This window comes from Emydura macquarii, unplaced genomic scaffold (assembly GCF_026122565.2).
Source record: "Emydura macquarii macquarii isolate MOO-44397 ecotype Brisbane River unplaced genomic scaffold, CSIRO-AGI_Emac_v2 contig_431, whole genome shotgun sequence".
Lineage (NCBI taxonomy): Eukaryota > Metazoa > Chordata > Testudines > Chelidae > Emydura > Emydura macquarii.
Window position 1 is genome coordinate 11,745,067 of NW_027130568.1, and position 19,996 is coordinate 11,765,062.

The 19,996-nt window shown below is 46.2% G+C and overlaps 1 protein-coding gene across 5 annotated transcripts in view; it reads left to right on the forward strand.

The window, feature by feature from the left end:
- ADNP2 (ADNP homeobox 2) overlaps window positions 1–6,813 on the forward strand; it is a 28,902-nt gene extending 22,089 nt beyond the window's left edge. For all 5 annotated transcript variants that reach the window (XM_067537565.1, XM_067537562.1, XM_067537564.1 and 2 more), the window contains one exon: window positions 2,827–6,813. In XM_067537565.1, the coding sequence (XP_067393666.1) occupies window positions 2,827–5,808 (2,982 nt within the window). In that variant the 3' untranslated portion in view covers window positions 5,809–6,813. The remainder of the gene's footprint in view (window positions 1–2,826) is intronic.
- Window positions 6,814–19,996: the final 13,183 nt, after the last annotated feature.

Here is a 19,996-nt window from a genome sequence, read left to right on the forward strand (position 1 = left end):
GGGGTGGAAGATGTTCAGATATGAGGGAGAGGAGTGTAGACATGCCTAATAAGAGCTTGGCCATTACAGATTAATCTGGCTGACAAAGTAATGCGGAAGCAATGTTTGTCAGAGGGTTCTACAACAGGTTGGGGAGGGTGGCTTATTACTTAATGTGGAGGCAGATATCTAACACCACTCCATCAATGGTGAGAACTTTGTCAAATCCTTAGCCTTTCATCCAGGTCCCATACTCTACTACATGGTTGGGGAGCTTGATGAAGGCCATCTTTGGGCTTGAAAGGCTTAAAGATTTATGTGGTATTGAAGGCTTCTTAACAAATCAAGAACTATCATCGCAGACTTTTTGACCTCTCTCTAACTGCCCAAAGATTAGCAGAGGTATGCCCGCCCCTATTTTCTGAAAACTAAGTGGATGGGGGCACCAGTTACTTGATGCTATCTGACATTGGCCCACCATTCACTTTACAGTGATTACCCTAAAAGGGGGGATTATTGAGATCAGGCAATAGTTAATACTTGGCACAGCTATTAATGTGAGACTCTGCTTTAAGGCAACAATTCCCTGCACTCTGGAGATCAGCTGTCAAATGGGGAGGAGCAGCTACACCGATTAATTCATTCTAACTCCTGCTCATGAGTTCATCTTCACAGGTTTCAAGAAGAGCAACTGATGTAACACCAACTACATTGTAGTGATGGGGTGTGATGGATCTACAGGATCTGTGCTGTGCCCCAGCTTTTAAACAGTCTCTTGGAGGTACCCCATAAATGTGCTAGATTCCCAAGCGGTTCTACTTTTCCTTAAGGGTAGGTAATTCAAGCTTCAGTGCCACCCAGACTGAGCCTCAGCTCCAACATTCCTGCCTCTCACTGTGAGCTCTCCACAGTAAGTCCAGCTGAGATAGACTCCTATTCAGATTATTTTGCCTGCTTCAGGGATCAATGCACCTCAGCAAGTATTTACAGTCACACCAGGCAGCTTTTTCAAAACAAGATAACAATTTATTAACCATCTGGCATAAAGAATCTGAAATTTCCCAGGCTAGAATAGAGAAGCAAAGGTTAAAAACAGTCTATACTGCCTTGATCCATCTGCTGTAGGAACTATCTTGGTTTCCTTTGTCTCCGTCTCATTGTCTGTCAGTCCATGTCAGAGCTGCTGTGTTTCTCCAAAGGCCAATTCTTAACACAGCCACCTAATATCTTTCCCCTTTGTTCTTCTCCTTGGGGCCTCTGCTCTGCTTCTCTGTGCGGGGTGGGAATCTCCTTCCTTTTGGCTGTTAATTGCTAGGTGTCAATGTCTCAGCTTTGGGGTTCCCTTTGCCTTTCCAGTTCTTCCATTGACATGGATTGGTTTCAGCCAGTCCTTTTAACGACCCTTTCCTATCACCCCAGACAGTTACGTGACCCATGCACCTTATGTCTCCTGATTTGCTCTAGGAGCATTTTAACCTTTCTTCATCCACTGCTAGCAATCTCTAGTTATGTCAGTCACAGCCATACATATCATTCAGAAAAATATTACAGAAAATTCCCATTTTCTTCCATGGGGATCAGCAGCACCTCTTCTGGGGTTCCCAAAAACAGTTGAACTGCCTGTCCATCCTATTAGTCTTATTGTAAAGGTTTGTGTTTCAACCCTTCTCAGAGCTGAATGCTTTATGAATGTAAACTTATGACAATGACTCTGCCTGGGAGTTCTGTAGTTCCTGGAGCAATGAAGGATGATTTCTTAGGAACTACAGGATCATTCACGTGAGACCCAGTATCAAAACCTAGAAAAATGGAAATATGTGGTTGAAGTGGCCCTGAGTCTTTCAGAGACAATAACAGAATTTACTCCATGTGGGAATGAAGAGTAATTTAACTGATAGTGAGAATTCAGAGTAAAAACTAACACTTTTCAGTTGACATGCCACTGATGGAGAAAACAAATGCAGTGATTCTTGTTGGAGATGGAATGAGCTTTGAATTTTTATTTTAGTTTCTTCAAATTAGAGAAGAATGATACTTTTTTAAAAATGCATATTTAAACTCTATTACAATTTTTAGAGTAAAAATGCTTTATGTGAATTAAATGGTGGCTTGAAGAGATGGACTGTGTAATTTGAATGGTATTCTAAAATTGAACTGCAAAGGAAAACAAATGGGTTTGCATATTTTATTGCTTTTTTCTCTTGTTTAAAGGAGGTCTGAAAGGTTCTGCAATTTTTTTTCCCTCAACATTTTCTTGGCTTGTTTTTATCTTTAGGAATATTGTGTCTGGTCTTCCTTGTTTTGTTGAAAAACTGGATTAGGTGTAGGGATTCTGAAAAATGGTTTGAGGCCTTCATTGATGGACAGAGTGTTTGAAATCTTTCAGTTTTTTTCCTAGAGTGTATGGGGTGGCTTAGTTGACATTTAATTCATACAAGCAAAGCTTTAAAGAGTCTGAATAAAAATTGCTTCGCTTTTCGATTTCCCAGATTTAATTTCCTGTGTATTGTGATGTCTTAATTGTTCCAGTCTCTTTAGTGGCTCAGAGTCCTTAAGGAACTGGAGTTTCTGATTCTTTTTTTTAAACCAATCTGGGTGAGAAAAAAGACCTATTCAGGCTTCTTTATACATTATAAAGAAGCAAAAAAAGGGCACAAATCCAAATACTTCATTTTCCCATTCAAGTCTTCTTTAAGTATGTCTTTGTAAAGATGGCTGAACCCATTTCTTGGGTGTACACATCCGTTGGAGGCATTTTGTTTGGCACATGATCATAACTAGTAGTTTATGCAATCCTGGTGTGTTTTTGGCAAGGTGCTCTGTGAACTTTTTTTGTTTTATTTGCAGAGATACAGAACAAAGCCGTACTGCTGTAGTCTATGCAAGTTCTCCTCAAAACTTCTTACTTCATTCAAGAATCACTTGCACCGTTACCATGAAGATGAAATGGACCAAGAGCTGGTGGTTCCTTGCCCAAAATGTGCATTTGCTTCTGATTCAAAAATAGTGGGAAAACACATCCGGATGTTTCACTCTAATAGGAAAATACAGAACTACACAGTGAGCATTTTAGGTGGCATGAAACAATTCAGAAATGACATTATAAACTTCACATGTCTAAAATGTCACTTTACAGACACATTGTACTACAATATGAAGAAACATGTGCTGATGAACCATTTTCAAAATTTAATAAGCATATATTTTGGCCAGAGACCCGATGAAAGTGAAGAGGATTTTATTGAGCACTACTGTAAAAAATGTAATGCTTCTGCCAACAGCCAAGATTCTTTAATGTATCATGTCTTAACATCTGATACACACAGAGATCTGGAGAATAAACTTAGATCTGTGATTTCAGAACATATTAAGAAACCAGGACTTGTGAAGCAAATGCATATTGCTCCCAAGCCTCCCACAAGTATAGCTGCTCCATCTTTAATGCCCACCACTGCTCCATCAGGCTCGGTTACTACTCCAACTTGCATTCAACTTGCATTTCCTCAGAATAATCAAAACCAAGCCATGGTCCAAGGAAAAGCAGTTCAAAACACGGTTAGACCACTGACCATTTCAAGTGCCTCTGGTAGCCTTACACATACATCTCCTGCTCCAGTTGTTACTCCACCACATGTTACTCTTGTATCCAGTTCGCTCTCAGTGGGTCAGAATGTTAATCTTCAGTCACCAGTTCCACAACCTGTCTTTGTTTCCCAGAGGGTCCCTCTTAATCAGCCTGTCAGTCCTGGGGTTCTCCCCCTTAATCAACCTGTTGGGAGCATAAGCAGGCCTGTTGCTCCTGGTCTTCTTCCTGTTAATCAGCCTATTGGGACCATAAATAATCTGGTTGCACCTGGGGCTCTCCCAATAGTTCAGCCTGTTGGTCCTATAAATAGACATGTTGGGCCTGGAGTTCTCCCGGTAACTAGACCGGTTGCACCTGGGGTTCTCCCTATAAATCAACCTGTTGGGCATATGAATCGACCCATTGGTCCTGGGGTTCTTCCTGTTCCCCAGACTGTTACCTCAGGGGTTCTCCAGCTTAATCAGCCTATTGCATCAGAGGTTCTTCCTGTCAGACAGCCTGTCAGACCGGGGGTTTTCCAGCTTAATCAACCTGTTACCTCAGCGCTTCTCCCTGTAAATCAGCCAGTCAGACCTGGAGTTTCTCAAAATACCACTTTCCTGACTACAGGACCTATCCTTAGACAATTAATTCCAACTGGTAAGCAGGTTAATGGGATACCTACATATACTCTTGCACCAGTTTCAGTTACTTTGCCTGTACCACCTGGTGGTGGCGTAGCAACTGTTACACCACCACAAATGCCCATTCAGCTAATGCAGTCTGGCACAGTAACTCAGATATCTCACTCTCCAGCCAGTGCACCTTCTCCTCCTGTGGTAGTGAATTCTTCCCACAATATGTCTGCACAGGCTTCTCCACCTGCTCCTGAAACAAGTCAAGCCCTCAAACAGGCTAAGCAATGGAAGACCTGCCCTGTTTGCAATGAGCTTTTCCCATCAAATGTCTATCAGGTCCACATGGAAGTCGCTCATAAACACACTGCAGTAAAAACAGAGGAAACCCATGAACCTGACAAGCTTGCAGTATGTGCACCCTTTTTGAGGTGGATGAAGGAGAAGACTGTCAGGTGTTTCTCTTGTAAATGTTTCCTGGGTGAGGAAGAACTTATAAAACACCTATTGATGCATGGTTTAGCTTGTTTGTTTTGTACATATACTTTCCATGATCTAAAAAGCCTTGTGGAACACAGTAAGACTGTGCATAACGGAAAGAAGAAATTACATGAAGACTACAGCAACAGAGGATTTCAACTAGATAATGATGCTGAGGGTGACCTAATATTTCCACATTTTGACTTTAGTACGATGTTACCAAAAGAAGAACTTAATGAAAAGGAAGTACACTTGGCAGTACTTGCAGGAGTAAATGCGAGGACCCTTGTACCTGTCTACATCAAAGTGAAGCCTCAGACAGCTGAAGTGAACAATATTTGCAGCAACAAAAAAGTATTCACATGCCCCTTTTGTTTTGGTACTTTCATTAGCAAAGAAGTCTATGAAATGCATTTGAAAGAGAGACATCATATCATGCCAACTGTACATACAATTTTAAAGTCACCTGCTTTCAAGTGCATCCACTGCTGTGGGGTGTACACTGGAAATATGACTCTGACAGCTATTGCTGTGCATTTGCTCCGTTGCAGAAGTGCTCCCAAAGATAGCAACTCAAGTATGAAAATGCCGCTTGAGCGCAATGACAAGAAAGAGCTATCATTTGTGAATGGTGAAAAGCACGATTCTGTCTCTCAGTCTGCTAAAAGAAAACAATCTGATCTATGTTCTGTTGCAGAGGACCAAAGGAACAAAGAACAGCAGCCTCAGTCCATTAATATTGGCACAGCTCTAGCTCCAGATAAAGATGTGAATCTAGGGGTAGTGCCTTTCAAGCGACAAAAGGTTGAAAGCAGGACTGAGATGAAGGGACCTCCTTCAAGTGAGGACCTCCGTATTCTAGCATTAGATCCTAAACAGTATGAACACAGTTCATATGAAGCTCGAAAACAGTTTCTGGCAGATTACTTTCACAAGAGGCCGTATCCTACAAAAAAGGAGATGGAATTACTGTCCTCAGTGCTATGTGTATGGAAAATTGATGTTGCATCATTTTTTGGGAAAAAACGACACATGTGCCTAAAGGCGATAAAAAAACGCCAGCCATCTGTGCTTCTGGGTTTCAGTATGTCTGAACTTAAAAATGTAAAGCACAGTTTGAGTTTAAAATATAAAACACAGACTCTGTAAAAAATGCTTTATAGTTTTAAAAAGAATAATTGCTTACTTCTCAGTTTAGCAACTTATTGCATTGGTTTAATTTCTTTTTACTTACAAACTGACCTTTTGCAGGGTTACAGTAGTACACAAAGCCTCATTCAGTTTGGACTGTGTTGCTGAAAAAAAGCAGCAGTGATAGTAGATCTGAGAAAGGTAGATCCTTCAAATTTTCAGCTCTGGAATTTGTTTTAGCTTTTTTTTTTTTCTTTTGTGGAGTAGTTTTTTTGTTTTTGTTTTTCCCTCCAATAGGCTTTTATACCACCATGTATTGTCTTTCCTGATTAAAATTTATTTTTTCTCAGCAACGTCAACCTCTCTTCTAAAAACAAAGTGCATAATGTTGGTTAAAATATCAAGACAAACTAGATGAGAAAACAGATCTAATAAAAATATTGGTCTAAGTTTCTTTAAACTCCTAATTTTATTTTTTCCTTTTACCCCCTAAAGAAAATGATTGTGATATTTAACTTCCTCCTCCTAACCCACTCTAGGTTTATTGTAGCTAAAATGTATGCAGCAATTTTTTCCTCAGAAGAAAAGTACATGTGCCAATTACAGTTCCAGTGATGCACGGGGAGGGGAGATTTCCTCTTAAAATACTGGAATTAGGTGATTTACACTGGCTGTGATTTTTTTCATTAAAAATTAACTCTTTAATTCAAAGAGATTGTTTATTATCACTTTGTAGATGTGGGATAATCTCCAATTGCTAAATTTGTACAATTTCAAAGCCTGTTGACCACTTATTGCAAAAGGTGAAGTAGTTTTAGAGAATTATCATATTACTTTGATGCATCTTGACATAATGTGACTTCTATTCACATATCCTTCCTTACCTGTAGAGATCTCAGTCCAAGCATCACTGAAGTCAATAGGAATCTCTCTGCTGACTCTCATGGGGGTTGGTTCAGGTACTGAGTGAACACATGCCCCTTTTAATAACCAGTGAGAAATTTAGCTTGAACCACCTTGCTTTTTTTTACAGTCAGAATCCAGCTAAAACTAGGCGTGGATGGAATGGTGATATAGCACCTTTCACCTCTATGTCATTGATTCATATGGGACTTTCATGAGTGAGCAGTACACATTCTTGCCATCTGACAAATAGTTGGCTGTTTATATGAAATAAATAAGTCTTTAAAGTAGTTTCTAGTGAACAAGTGTCTATATCACAAAAAGTCCCTCCATAACTACAACCCTTGATATGTGAGAGTCCAAGAATGGAGTAAGCTTGGCCATTAAACTACCTTTACAGGGAGTTAGAAATGTGATTTGTGGTCACTTGCATTACCAGTCCCGTTACACCTCCTGGCAGGACAACTGCAGGGCTTTGCTTTCAATCAGATTGTCCATTTGGCACCTTCCAACAATCACTAAAATTACTTTATATGCCAAACAAGGCCAGTAACAGAAGCCATTCAAAGTGAGTATTACAACAAGAAGTCTGTCCTATCACTGAACTTGTGCTGATGCCTTTAAACAAAGACAAGAAAAATAATGTATCTGGTGTGATTAATTCAAATAATAAGTCAGTCTTTTCCTAGTCAACAAATTTTCATCCTATACTACAGGTTTTTGTTTTTTTTTAAATTGCATGTAAATGTAACTTTACATTGAACATTTTAAACGGCTGCATAACAGGATGACTTACTGTAACCAAAACTATCCAAGGAACAGATTGCTGACTGCCCATTTGAGCTTCTTCAAACTTTAAAATATCTGTATTTGGATTAAAAGTGCAGTGTTTTCCTATTTTTGAAAAAATGGTGAAGTGTTCTCATACACTTACCATTCCAGTAGTTTTTTTGTTTTTTTTAAAATTGTAAAATACCAATAATAAAAGAAGCCACAATAAGATTGAACCTAGTCATGTAATGCAAACACTGAAAAAAAATCCTGGAAGGGATTATTATACTTTTGGGGCAGGAGGGGAGTTCAACAGAACCTAAATTTTTCTTACTGTTTTTGACACAGTGTCCTAAAATGAGCTTGTGCCCACTAATCTGAATTGTGATTTGGCTGAGTTTAGTTTGAGAACCAGTCTGGAGAGCTCAGGGGGTTAAACAATACTTCGAGTTCTTGACTTGGAAAAAGAACGTGAGCAGGCTTTATATTCTATGGGCCAGATTCATCATTCACCATTGACGTCAATGGAGTTACACTAGGAATTTGGCACTACAGATCTACAAGACAGCTTAAGATGAGTGGTTTAAGGTACTGTTTATATATTACAAATTATGTTTCTTAGTGGGAGAGAACTAAGAAGTGATATTAGAGTTGATTCTTGCCATGGTGGTGGAAGAAACAATCTCGCTTTCCCAGAGTTTTCTTTACTATACACTGTCCAGTGACAATGTTAAGCATTTTATCTATTTGGACTTTGATTTCACAGTTTCAAATAAACCAACTTTTTAACTTTTTTTTAAGGTGTGTGTATATGGATGGTTATTTTAAAAACTAGACCTTGAGAGTTTGTAATATTTAATTAACATGCAGCATGAGAACTTGACATGAAAAATTAATGATTTGGAGTCAAAGCATTCATATGTCTAAGCAAAATAGAAATAAAGACCTAGTTCCCAGTGCTTCAAAGGGGAGGGTGGGGAATATCATTGCAAGAGAGTTTGTAATAAAAGTACATTCCACATCTAGAAAGTTGATTTTGAGCCCACATCTTTTCCTATAAATGTAGTGCTCGAAGGTCTTGAGCCTGAGTCTTTAACAGCAATGAGAGCATAATCAAAGCCTAAGACTTTAAAGCAACTTTTTCAGTCACAAATATTCAGGTTTTTTTTTAAAAAGTAATTGATCGAGGGAAAATCACAACTATTACATATGTAATGGTATATAGGGTGAGGCTTTTTTTGGGGGGGGGGCAGGCTTGGTTCAGAAAAGCCCTAGGAGTTTGTTTTTATTTAAAAAAAATGCAGGTGAGTAAGCTACCAATTTCAGCCTACATTATGTTTGTGCAAGAGCTGTCTCAAAGTGTGAGACCAGCTGCTTAGCCAGGCATTATCTATATTTGAAATTATAATTGCTATATGCTGAGTATAGTCATTTTGGCTTCTGCAGAATCTCCCATTAAAGAAGTTAGCTCCCTTAACATCTCCTTTTAGGAAAAGAAAAACAAGGTTACTTACCAGTAACTGTTGTTCTTTGAGATGTGTTGCTCATATCCATTCCACCATAGGTGAGTGCGCGCCCCGTGCACGAGTCTCCGAAAGCTTTTTTGCCCTAGCAACCCCCGCAGGGTCGGCTTCGGCGCCTCCTGGAGTGCCGCGCTCATACCGCAGTATATATGGCGCCACCAACCCCGCAGGTCCCCAGTCCCTTCTTTCTGCTGACTCCGACAGCGGGGACGGAGGGTGGGTTTGGAACAGATATGAGCAACACATCTCGAAGAACAACAGTTACTGGTAAGTAACCTTGTTTTCTCTCTGAGTGATTGCTCATATGCATTCCAACTTAGGTGATTAATTAGCCGTACCTTGGAGGTGGGTAGGAGTCACTGGCGAGCAGCCCTTCTCAACACGGCTCTGCCGACACTTGCGTCCTCTCTCACCTGCTGCACGATGGTGTAGTGGGACGTGAAGGTGTGTACCGATGACCAGGTCGCTGCTCTGCAGATGTCCTGCAGGGGCACTTGTTCCAGGAAGGCCGTGGATGAGGCCTGAGCTCTGGTGGAGTGTGCGGTGACAGGTCCTGGGAATGGCACCTTCGCCTGCTCCTAAGGTCCATATGCAGGCGGTGATCCAGGTGGAGATGCGCTGGGTGGAGACAGATGAGCCCTTCATTCGGTCCACCACTGCCACGAACAGCTGCGTTGACTTCCGGAACGGCCTGGTCCGCTCTACGTAGAAGGCCAGAGCTTGTCTGACGTCCAGCGAGTGCCATCTCCGCTCCTCCTCCAAACCGTGTGGTTTAGGAAAGAACATGGGGAGGAAGATATCTTGGTTATACTGGAACTGAGACACCACTTTGGGTAGAAAGGCCGGGTGGGGTCTTAGTCGCACTTTGTCTCTATAGAAGACCGTGTATGGGGGTTCCGAGGTCAATGCTCTTATTTCGGAGACCATCCTAGCCGATGTAATGGCCACCAGGAAGGCTACCTTCTGAGAGAGAACGAGCAGCGGGCATGTAGCCATAAGCTCGAAGGGTGGTCCTGTCAGCATAGCGAGGACCAGGGTTAGATCCCAGAGAGGCACCGGGTCACGGACCTGTGGATATAGCCTCTCTACCCCTTTGAGGAACCTAAGGAACATAGGGTGTGAAAAGAGCGACCTTCCTTCCATCGATTTGTAGAAGGCCGAAATGGCTGCTAGGTGTACCCTTAGGGAGGCCAGTACCAGGCCCAGCGACTTTAAGTGGAGCAGGTACTCCAGAATCGCCTGTATGGGCGAACAGGTTGGCGGGATACCCCGGGAATCCGCCCAAACAGTGAAACGCCTCCATTTAGCCCTATACACCATCTGGATGGATGGCTTCCTGCTTCCCAGCAAGACTTGCTGGACCTGCGCCAAACAGGCTCTCTCTACCCCTCGTCAACCACAAAGCCTCCATGCTGTCAGGTGGAGGGAGTCCAGGTCCAGGTGCAGCAGGCGACCCTGGTCCTGGGAGAGCAGGTCATAGCGTTTCGGAAGCGGTATTGGCATGGCTATGGAGAGGTCCAGCAGTAGGCTGTACCAGTGCTGCCTCGGCCAAGCTGGTGCAATCAGGATGACATTGGCCCTGTCTCTCTTAAGAGTACTTTGGGGAGCAGCGGGACGGGACGGGAGGGGGGAGGCATACATTAGGGGCCCCGTCCACGTTATGAGGAAGGTGTCGGAGCTGGAGTTCGGATCGCGACCTTGGAAGGAGCAGAAACTTGGGCACTTCTTGTTCCATGCCGACGCGAATAGGTCTAGTTGGGAAACACCCCACTTGCGGAAGAGAAAAGTTGGCACCTCCCAGTGTAGTGACCAGTCGTGGCGGGGTAAGAACGACCTGCTGAGGCGATCTGCCTCGGCGTTCCTGACCCCCCCCCCGGGAGGTGAGAGGCAGACAAGTGGAAGTCATGCCTCACCGCAAGGTCCCAAAGTCGCACCGCTTCCTGGCAAAGAGCGGAGGAGGGAGCTCCCCATTGCCTGTTTATATAAAACATGGCTGCTGTATTGTCCGTCATGACCTGGACCACCTTCCCCTTGAAGAACACCCTGCAGGCCAGACAGACTGCTCGGAGTTCCCATACGTTGATATGGAGCCACTGTTCATGCATGGACCACAGCCTGTGTGCTGAGGTCGCTGCTCATGTGGGCCCCCCCAACCCACATCCGAAGCATCCGTAATCAGGGTTATGGAGGGTGTCAAATCTGTAAAGGGGACACCCCTCAATACCTCCATCGGGTTTGTCCACCAATTGAATGACACCAGTACTTGGGCTGGGACAGTGACTACCCGTCTCAGGGAGTGCTTGGCCGGGGCGTATACAGAGGCCAACCAATCCTGTAGGGGTCTGAGTTTGAGGCGAGCAAGCCTCACCACATAGATACAAGCCGCCATGTGCCCCAACAGCTGAAGGCAATGCCTGGCTGTCGTCGTGGGGGACCTGTGGAGATTATGGCGGTCATTGCCTCGAAGTGGGGCTGTGGAAGGAAGGCCCTAGCTGGAATGGCATCTAGGGTGGCCCTGCTGAAGTCTATTTGCTGTACTGGTATGAGGGTGGACTTCTGTTCATTTATGAGCAGACCTAGCCTGGCACATATTGCGCAAGTCAGTGTCAGGCTGTTCTGAACATGGTCTCTGGACCGGCCCCGGATTAGCCAGTCATCCAGGTAGGGGAAGATCTGAACCCCCTTGCAGCGGAGGTGGGCAGCCACCACCGCCATACATTTTGTGAAGACCCTGGGTGCTGAAGAGAGGCCAAAGGGCAGGGCCGAAAACTGGTAGTGGCCACCAGCTACCTGAAAGCGCAGAAACCTGTGTCCCGGGAGGATAGAAATATGAAAATAGGCATCCCTGAGGTCGAGGGCGGCAAACCAATCTCCTGGATCTAGAGCGGGAATGTTGGAGGCTAGGGAGACCATGCAGAACTTGAGGCGCCTGATAAACTTGTTTAGACACCGAAGGTCCAGAATGGGCCTGAGGCCTCCCTTCGCCTTGGGGATAAGGAAGTATTGGGCATAAAACCCCCTGCCTCTTTCCTGAGAAGGCACCTCTTCCACCGCCCCCTAGGAGGAGGAGGGCGTTTACCTCCTGAATGAGGAGCTGCTCGTGAGAGGGGTCCCTGAAGAGGGATGGGGTAGGGGAAAGGTCTGGTGGGAAGGCAGAGAGTTGCAGGGCACGACCTCTCTGTATTATACTCAGTACCCAGCGGTCTGAGGTTATGCTCTGCCACTCGGGGAGGAACGGATGCAGTCTGTTCATGAACAGCCGAGTAAGATCCAAGGAGATGGGGGGTGCCACCCTCGTGCGCCCCATCAAAACTGCTGCTTGGTGCCTTTCTGCGGCCCTTGCTGGGAGCCCCTGGCAGGGCCTTGGCGGTCCCGACGGTTCGACTGTCGGAAGCGGTCTCTACCCCTCCTTGCTTGGGTGGGTCTGGGAGGTGGTCTGGGTGGAGGCTGCTGCTGTTGTTGCTGCTGCCTTGGGGAGCACGGTCTGTCTTGACGCCTCGCGGCTTGTGGCACGTATAGGCCAAGAGATTTTAAGGTGGCCCTGGAGTCTTTTAAAGCGTGCAGCTTTTCATCAGTCCTCTCTGAGAAGAGGCCGGCTCCAGTGAAGGGTAGATCTTGTATGGCCTGCTGCACTTCTGGAGAAAGGCCGGAGGACTGCAACCAAGCCTCCTGGCGCATGATGATGCCAGAGGCCATAGCCGTCCCTGCAGCATCCGTAGCATCACTGGCCGATTGTAGGGCGGCATTTGCAACCAAGGAGCCTTCCTGGACCAGCGTGTTGAAGTCCGTCAGCATATCCTGGGGAAGGCCTTGGACAAACCTCTGGAGGGAAGACCATAAATTGAGGTTGTAGCGTCCTAACAGCGCTTGGTAATTGGCCATGCGGAGCTGCAGCGTTGCTGTGGAGTAGAGCTTCCTCCCAAAAAGGTCTAGCTTTTTAACTCTCCTTATTTTTGGGAGTATTTGCCTGGGCACCCTGTCTGTCCTGTTGGTTTACCACATCCATGACCAAGGTCCCCGGGGCGGGGTGGTTAAAAAGATATTCAAAGCCCTGCGATGGGACATAGTATTTCCTCTCTGCTATCTTAGAAGTGGGTGCCACTGCGGCTGGGGTTTCCCAGAGGGGCTTAACTAGTTTAAGTACCCGATCGTGGACCGGGAGTGCAATTCTAGATGGACCCCGGAGAATATCCCGTCTCTCCCTTGGTCACCGGTGCCGAGGTGTGGGCAGGCGAGTGGTGCTGTGATTCTAGGGACCGGGCACCCTCAGAGGCAGAGCTGTGATGCCTCCGTCCGGAACCTCACGACCGCCCACGCTGGTGCAGTGTCGAGGGGTTCAACGATCTTTGGTCAGAGCTAAGAGGGGAGCTGTCCTACAGTCCCAAAGAGGGGGTCTTCCTCCTCCTCTGATAGCTCCTTGATATTTAGCTTTAAATTGTCTGCCAGTCGTTTGAGGAGCTCTTGGTGGGTCTTAAAATCTGGCAGAGGGGTCCTCTGATCTCTCGCAGTTGTGTCAGCTGGGGATGAAGAGGAGGACTGAGGAATAGGACCTGTGGATGGGCCCTCCATGGGATCTGACTTCCTCCGAAGAGCTCCCTTTATCCAATTGACTTTGGGGGGAGGAGGTGGCGGGTGAGTTCCCATGGACGGCGCTGACCCCGTGCCCTGGGTAGTCTGAGGGGCCCATTGCCAGTAGGGCCATTGCCAAGGCCCCTTGGGTGGCAGCGCTGTGGGAGCGGTGCCTCATAGCTCCGTGGTCTCTGTCTCCCCGCTCCCGAGATGTGCTTCAGGGGGACCAGGAGCGGTTCTGGCGATGCTGGCGTCGCCGACATGGGGGGGAACGGCTGGAGGAGGTGAAGGACTGTCTCCTGGGCGCCTCTGTTTTAGTATGGTGCCTGTGTACTGGAGACCTGGAGCGGTGTCGGTCTGAAGTACGCTCCTTACGGTGCAGTGCCGAAGCAGTCGGTGCTGTGTACTCCGGTGCCGGAGCCCACACCGGCCTACGCGTCGGGGATCTGGATCCCCTGCAGTCTCGACTACAGCCCCTGGTTATCATGCAACCAGAGTTGGGGGCCGCTGCACGGTGTCGTGGGCCGCACTGGACTAGGGGTCTTGCGACACCTTCCAGGTTGCTGAGTCTTGGGCGGGCTGTAGACCGGGGATCTAGACCGGTGCCGAGAGGATTTGGTCGTTTCGGCCACCGGGATCCGCAGCGTCGTTCGCGCCTCGGTACCGAGGGTGTCCGTACCGGGAGTGGTGATGGTGACTGGTGCCGGCTGTGTCTCGGGGAGCAGGACCGGTGCCGGGTGTCTCTAGGCGAACTGAAGCGCCTGAGGGAGCGGGACCTGCGCTGGGAGATCAGTGCTGGGTGCAGATGCTTGGCGAGCGCACCGGGCTGCGCTCCGGAGAATATCCCGTCTCTTCCTTGGTCGCCGGTGCCGAGGTATGGGCAGGCGAGTGGTGCTGGGATTCTAGGGACCGGGCACCCTCAGAGGCAGAGCTGTGATGCCTCCGTCCGGAACCTCACGACCGCCCACGCTGGTGCAGTGTCGAGGGGTTCAACGACCTTTGGTCGGAGCTAAGAGGGGAGCTGTCGCTGTCCCTCCTCGACCATCTGGGAGGAGACCTCGGATCCCGTCTCTGCCACCCACCGGGGTAAGCCAGCGCGGGTTTACCCCGAGACGCTATTCCCGGAACCCTCGGCCAAACCTGTGCTAAGTTTTCATAATGTAGTTGACAATTTATTTCCCAGGGCTTTAACCACCTCCATTTAAAAAAAAGGAAGGGGAGTACTAGTAATGGGGGGAGAATGTTCACTGCAAAAGCTACTTCATTTCTTAGCAAAGTTTTTACTAGCCAATTTAAGAAGCACAAGCCAGTATTCTTTAACTAGGATTAAAAATGTGCACTCTGAAAGAATGCCTCTGCACTGTATATGGAAGTACGAACTCAGAAATATTTTACTATATGTGACTGTGCAATCGTTAACATCAAAGATTTCCAACCAATGCCTTTTCAGAGTTGGTTTTATAGATGTTCTTTTAGGCCTGTGTGATATTTTGGGGACCACGCAGACCACTAAGGGGTTCTGTCACAGCCTGCCCTCTAAAAGGAGGTGCCTTTATCCTGTTCTGCTTTGGTTCAGACTCTGACACCAGTAGTCTTCTCACAACACAAAGCCTCATCCTGGCTTCCAGTAGCCCATCCAGTCCCCAGTCGCCCCAAATCTGTCCTTCCTGGGTTTTTAACAACCAAGTACTCTGACTTTTCCCCTCTGGTTTGTCAACCCCAAAAGTATGAAACCACCCCCTTCTACACCTCTCACCCCCTTATCAGCTGAGTTTGGCACTTACATGCAACACAGTTTGCAGAACAGAGACCTGCTTGGGTAAAAAGTAAAAAATGTACTTGACAGTAAAATCACAGATTCAAAGATGAAATAGCAAGGGAAGCAAATAGAGAAGTTACACAGAAAATTAAAATACTCTCAAGGTTTACACTTAGAAAAGGAAGTTTATCTAATCTCTAATACGTGTTACCTATAGCCTCGGAAGTTTTCCTGCATATCCCTTGCCATAGAAAATACCCAGCATTTGATAGACTGTTTCTGTATGTTCATCAGTTCAAACCCCCCCGCAACCCCACCTCCTGTCAGGCTATGGTGACTTGTAGGTATGCCACTTGAGGAAACTCTAGCTGGGATGTCTCAATGTCTTCCCATTAACTGTAACAGCCCAGCATTTATCTTTTTCTGGGTTGTACAAAAGTGCTTGGAGCTAGTCTCATCTGGTTGGGGAAGCAGCCGTGTCCCTGCCTGTCTGCCCACTGCTCACTGTGAGGTGGAGCTCAATGGTGCAGCACAAATTATGAGCTGTTTTATAGCTACACATATATGTAAATTCATAACCAGTCTGTAGACATAGCTCATGACTAGGAAATGTTCTGAACGTGATAAAGCCCTTACTTGATGTACTTTTAGCTACAATCCGTTGGTGCAACTGTTAATTCTTTGGGGTTCAACCATCCCCACATTCTTCTCTTGGGGTGTCTGGGCCCTGAGCGTCATAGTATGCCAACTATCAATGTTTAGCTGTACCCAGGGAAAAAGCTGCTGTTTGTTTACAGCAAGACAAGTATCTTTTTGAACAAATCAAAAATGGCTGAAGAATGTTCTACCCTCACCCACCATCTCATATTTATGAAGCTGCCCAAAAATGTTACCATATGAAAAAAAAATATTTTGGAAAGTCATGGATGGGCTGCACAGATGTTTGGTCTGTGATGCCACCTTAATGACTATTACCATCACCTTTTCACTTTTGCTCTCCTAGTAGGTAAGGAGCCACTGTACTAGCTCAAAAACATAGGGTCGCTAAACATGGCATGATTCTTGTCCTTCAGAGTCTATTTGAGTTGGAACCACACGCCAGGTGTCAGAGCTCTTAGTGTATCCTGCATACTAATGAGTAGCGACTAATGAGCTGGCGACATCGGGCTAGACCCACAAAGGCACTTAGGGTGTCCTAATATGTAGCAGAATCCTGAGTCCTGTGTTAGAGGCACATGCTCCCCATATAATGTTATGAGGAGAGTTAGCTGCCTAACAGAGATCCAGCGATGCCAGCATGCTAGGTGGTGAGCTAAGCTACCTAGTAGTGAAATGCAGAGGCAAGGGGCTGGGGTTCGGCCCTGATCCCCAAAGGAATTTAAGAACCTAACTGATGAGTTGGAGGGAGGCACCCATCTTGGCTCAGGATTCTCAGTTGTGAACTCTCTCATGGTGTTCGGTGCCTAAACCAGGCCAGCCACCCTTAAATGAGAAAAATCACAGAGGCAGACACACATCCTAATCCCATTACAGCCAAGGGCCCAGGAGTTAGAGCACTCACCAGGGTCATACATGGAAGACCTGTTTTCAAATTATTGCTCTGCCTGATTCAGAGCAGGGACTTATACCCAGATCTTCACCTCCCAGGACAGTACCCTGACCCACCAGGCTACTGAGTATGGCTTGATCTCTCCTGCTGGAGCTGGTCCACTTTGTACTTACAAGAAACAATTACTCACTTTTTGTAACGGTTGTTCTTTGAAATGTGTTGCATATGTCCATTACACAAGGTGTGTGAGCGCCTTGTACACCAATACCAGAGTTTTCCTTAGCAGTACCCATAGGGGTTCCAACACCTGTACCCTGATGACCCTCATACACCACGCTGAGGGTATAAAGAGCAGAGCCATCCCACCCATCCTTCAGTTCCTTTGTACTGGAACCCATTCCTTTATTTTGGGGAAGGAGGGCTGGTTGTGTAACGGACATACGCAATACATCTCAAAAAACAGTTACATGAAGTAATTATTTCTTTGACTGCTTGCGTATGTCCATTAAATGTAGGTGACTCCCAAGCTGTCTTTGATGGAAGTTGGGGTTTGGCATCTCAGTAGAAGGAGACATGCAGGATTGTTGTCCCACATTTGCATCTTCCCTTGATATACTAACAGTGGTGTAAAGTCTAGCAAATGTGAGGACTGAAGACCACATAGGTGTTCTGCAGATGTCCCTAATGGAGCACGCCCCACAAATGCTGTGGATGCTGACTGTACTCTGGTTAAATGGGCACACAGTTTTGGGGGGGCGGGGGGAAGGCGTGTAACAGCCTCTTGGCACATGACCGTACAACTGGTGAACCATTTGGAAAGCTGGTGCACTGTGACAGGATGCCCTCTCATTCATTCTGCATAGATGAACAATTGGGAAGAACCCCAAACAAGCTTTGTTCTACCAGCTAAAAAAGCCAGGACTTGGTGAACATCCACAGCAGGGAGATTTTGTTCATCTGTGAGAGCATGCGGCTTTGGAAAGAAGCTCAGTAACTATTTTGACTGATGAAGATGGAAATCAAATACTATATTGGTGGGAAACAGACTATGGTTTAAGCCCTTGTCTGCATAAAAAGCAGTGTACAGAGGATCTGATACCAGAGTATGTCACTCCCCCACGCTCTTTATGGAGGTGACAGCCTTCTGCTTTTTATGACACCTCTTGTGGAGCTGGCTTTTTAAATAGCTAACAATTCTAGATGGGGGTCTCATAAAGGCTGATTATGCTAAAGTCAAATCCCACTGTGGAGTCAGGACTCTGATAGGTGGGAACACTCTTTCTAGGCTTTTTATGAACCTGGCCAGGGTCGTGTGGTATTGGCTGGTCTCAGCCGAGAGAAGGATGGTGCTCCATGATAGGACTGTAGAATCGATGGCAACATTGGCCTGGGCTTCCTTGCTAGCGGTAATGTGCACTGAGGTGGTGCTAATCTGGGAGCAGACATTGAAAGCAAGGAAAGCAGCACCAGATTTGAGGTCACCAGTGCCTTAAAAGCCCCTGATGGGGGTACCAACGTGTGCACCATGTGTAATAGCCTTGGCAGAATGCTGCTAGTCTGGATGAATGGTGAATGCGGCCCTACTGGCTCAGCAGATTTTCTGCAGCTGTGTAAGCCTCTAGAGGGCTTGGTACTGAAATGGGCCCTTGCCTCACCATGAACAGGGGTGATGGCTCCACTGTTGCCACTGATGAAATAGCCGGTCTCAACATCCTGGGAACAGGTATCAGAATTCAATGGCTGTGCGCCATGACAGCCACTAAATGGTGGTACCGGGGAGCAGCAAGTTTAAGGGTGCACTCTACATTCAGTGCCAGAATTCAGTTAATATCTCAGCAGAGTCATCCCAGATCAAGGACTTTGAAACCTAAGAACAGGAAGGCTTCAACTTCCTCAGAGTCCAAGTGTTCTGAATGCTTATGCTTCTTTCAGACTGCCCCATTGAGGGGACTCTCCTCATGTCTCTGACTGCCAATAAAGCTAGCAAGAATGCCCGGAAAGAGTGGTTGATAAATGTCCTCAATCCAAGTGACCCAGTTCTAATGCTGAACAAAGAGCAGCCTCCTTGCAGATGTATCCGAGATGCTTCTCTCTTTGCTTCTTTGTCCTAGTCTTGAAGTCCCAGCAAATCAGACACCTGTCCCTAACATGACCCTCACATTGGTCACAGTGAGAGGGAAGCTTATTTCTGGGCATGCCTGTGAGATCCAGAGCAGGGGTTGAAACCAAGGGACTTTGGCAAAAGTTCCCTTGGTACTGGGTAGAGCCTAGTCCTCTAACTATTGACAATAAAATTAAAAGAAAGGAATTCCAAGGGACCAAAATACGTACCACAAACTACAAATTAGGCTAACAACTTGCTATAAGGATAAGTTCACAGGAGGAATAAGCTGAAGCACTGTACGTTCTGACCATCAATGGTAAGAAGGAAGTGAAGGATGTGTGGGTTGGCTTTGCCCTTTGTTCCCTTGGCTTGAGGGATGCCAGGGCCCAGGCTTGGCCTTTCCTAGAGGTACTGCTAGGGAAAACTCCCCAGCACTGGTGCACAAGGCATGCACACACACTGTAATGGAACTATGCAAGCACTCAAATAATTAAATATTCACTGGTGCAAGAACTCGAACTTGGGTCTCCCATATGAGCATCATAACCATTCTCTCTTGAGCAGTGATTAGTTAATTTATATAAAGTGGAACAGCTTCAAACAGGAGAGATTGAGAGACCCAGCCCAGAATACCTGATAACCCAGTGGTTAGGGCACTCTCCTGGAAAGTAGAAGACCTGTGTTTGAGTCTCTGCTCCAATTAGACAGAGCAGGGATTTGACTCTGGATCCACTTCCCAGATGAGTGCCCTAACTACAGAGCTATTGCTTATTCTAGGGGTGGACACACATCTGTCCAAATGGGTAAGTAGGCATGTTTTCAGAACACCTAGAGGATCAGGCAAGATGGGGGAATGCCATGGGACAGAGGTTCTCAAACTGGGGGGGGCGGCAGAGGGATTGGCATGAGAAACTTTAGGAAAAACCTTAATGTGCACATTTTACCCACAGCAATGAATAACTGGCAAAGCTGATTCCTCTGGACATAGGTCCTCAGATGGCCGCCATGCATTTTGACAGATTTCTGTT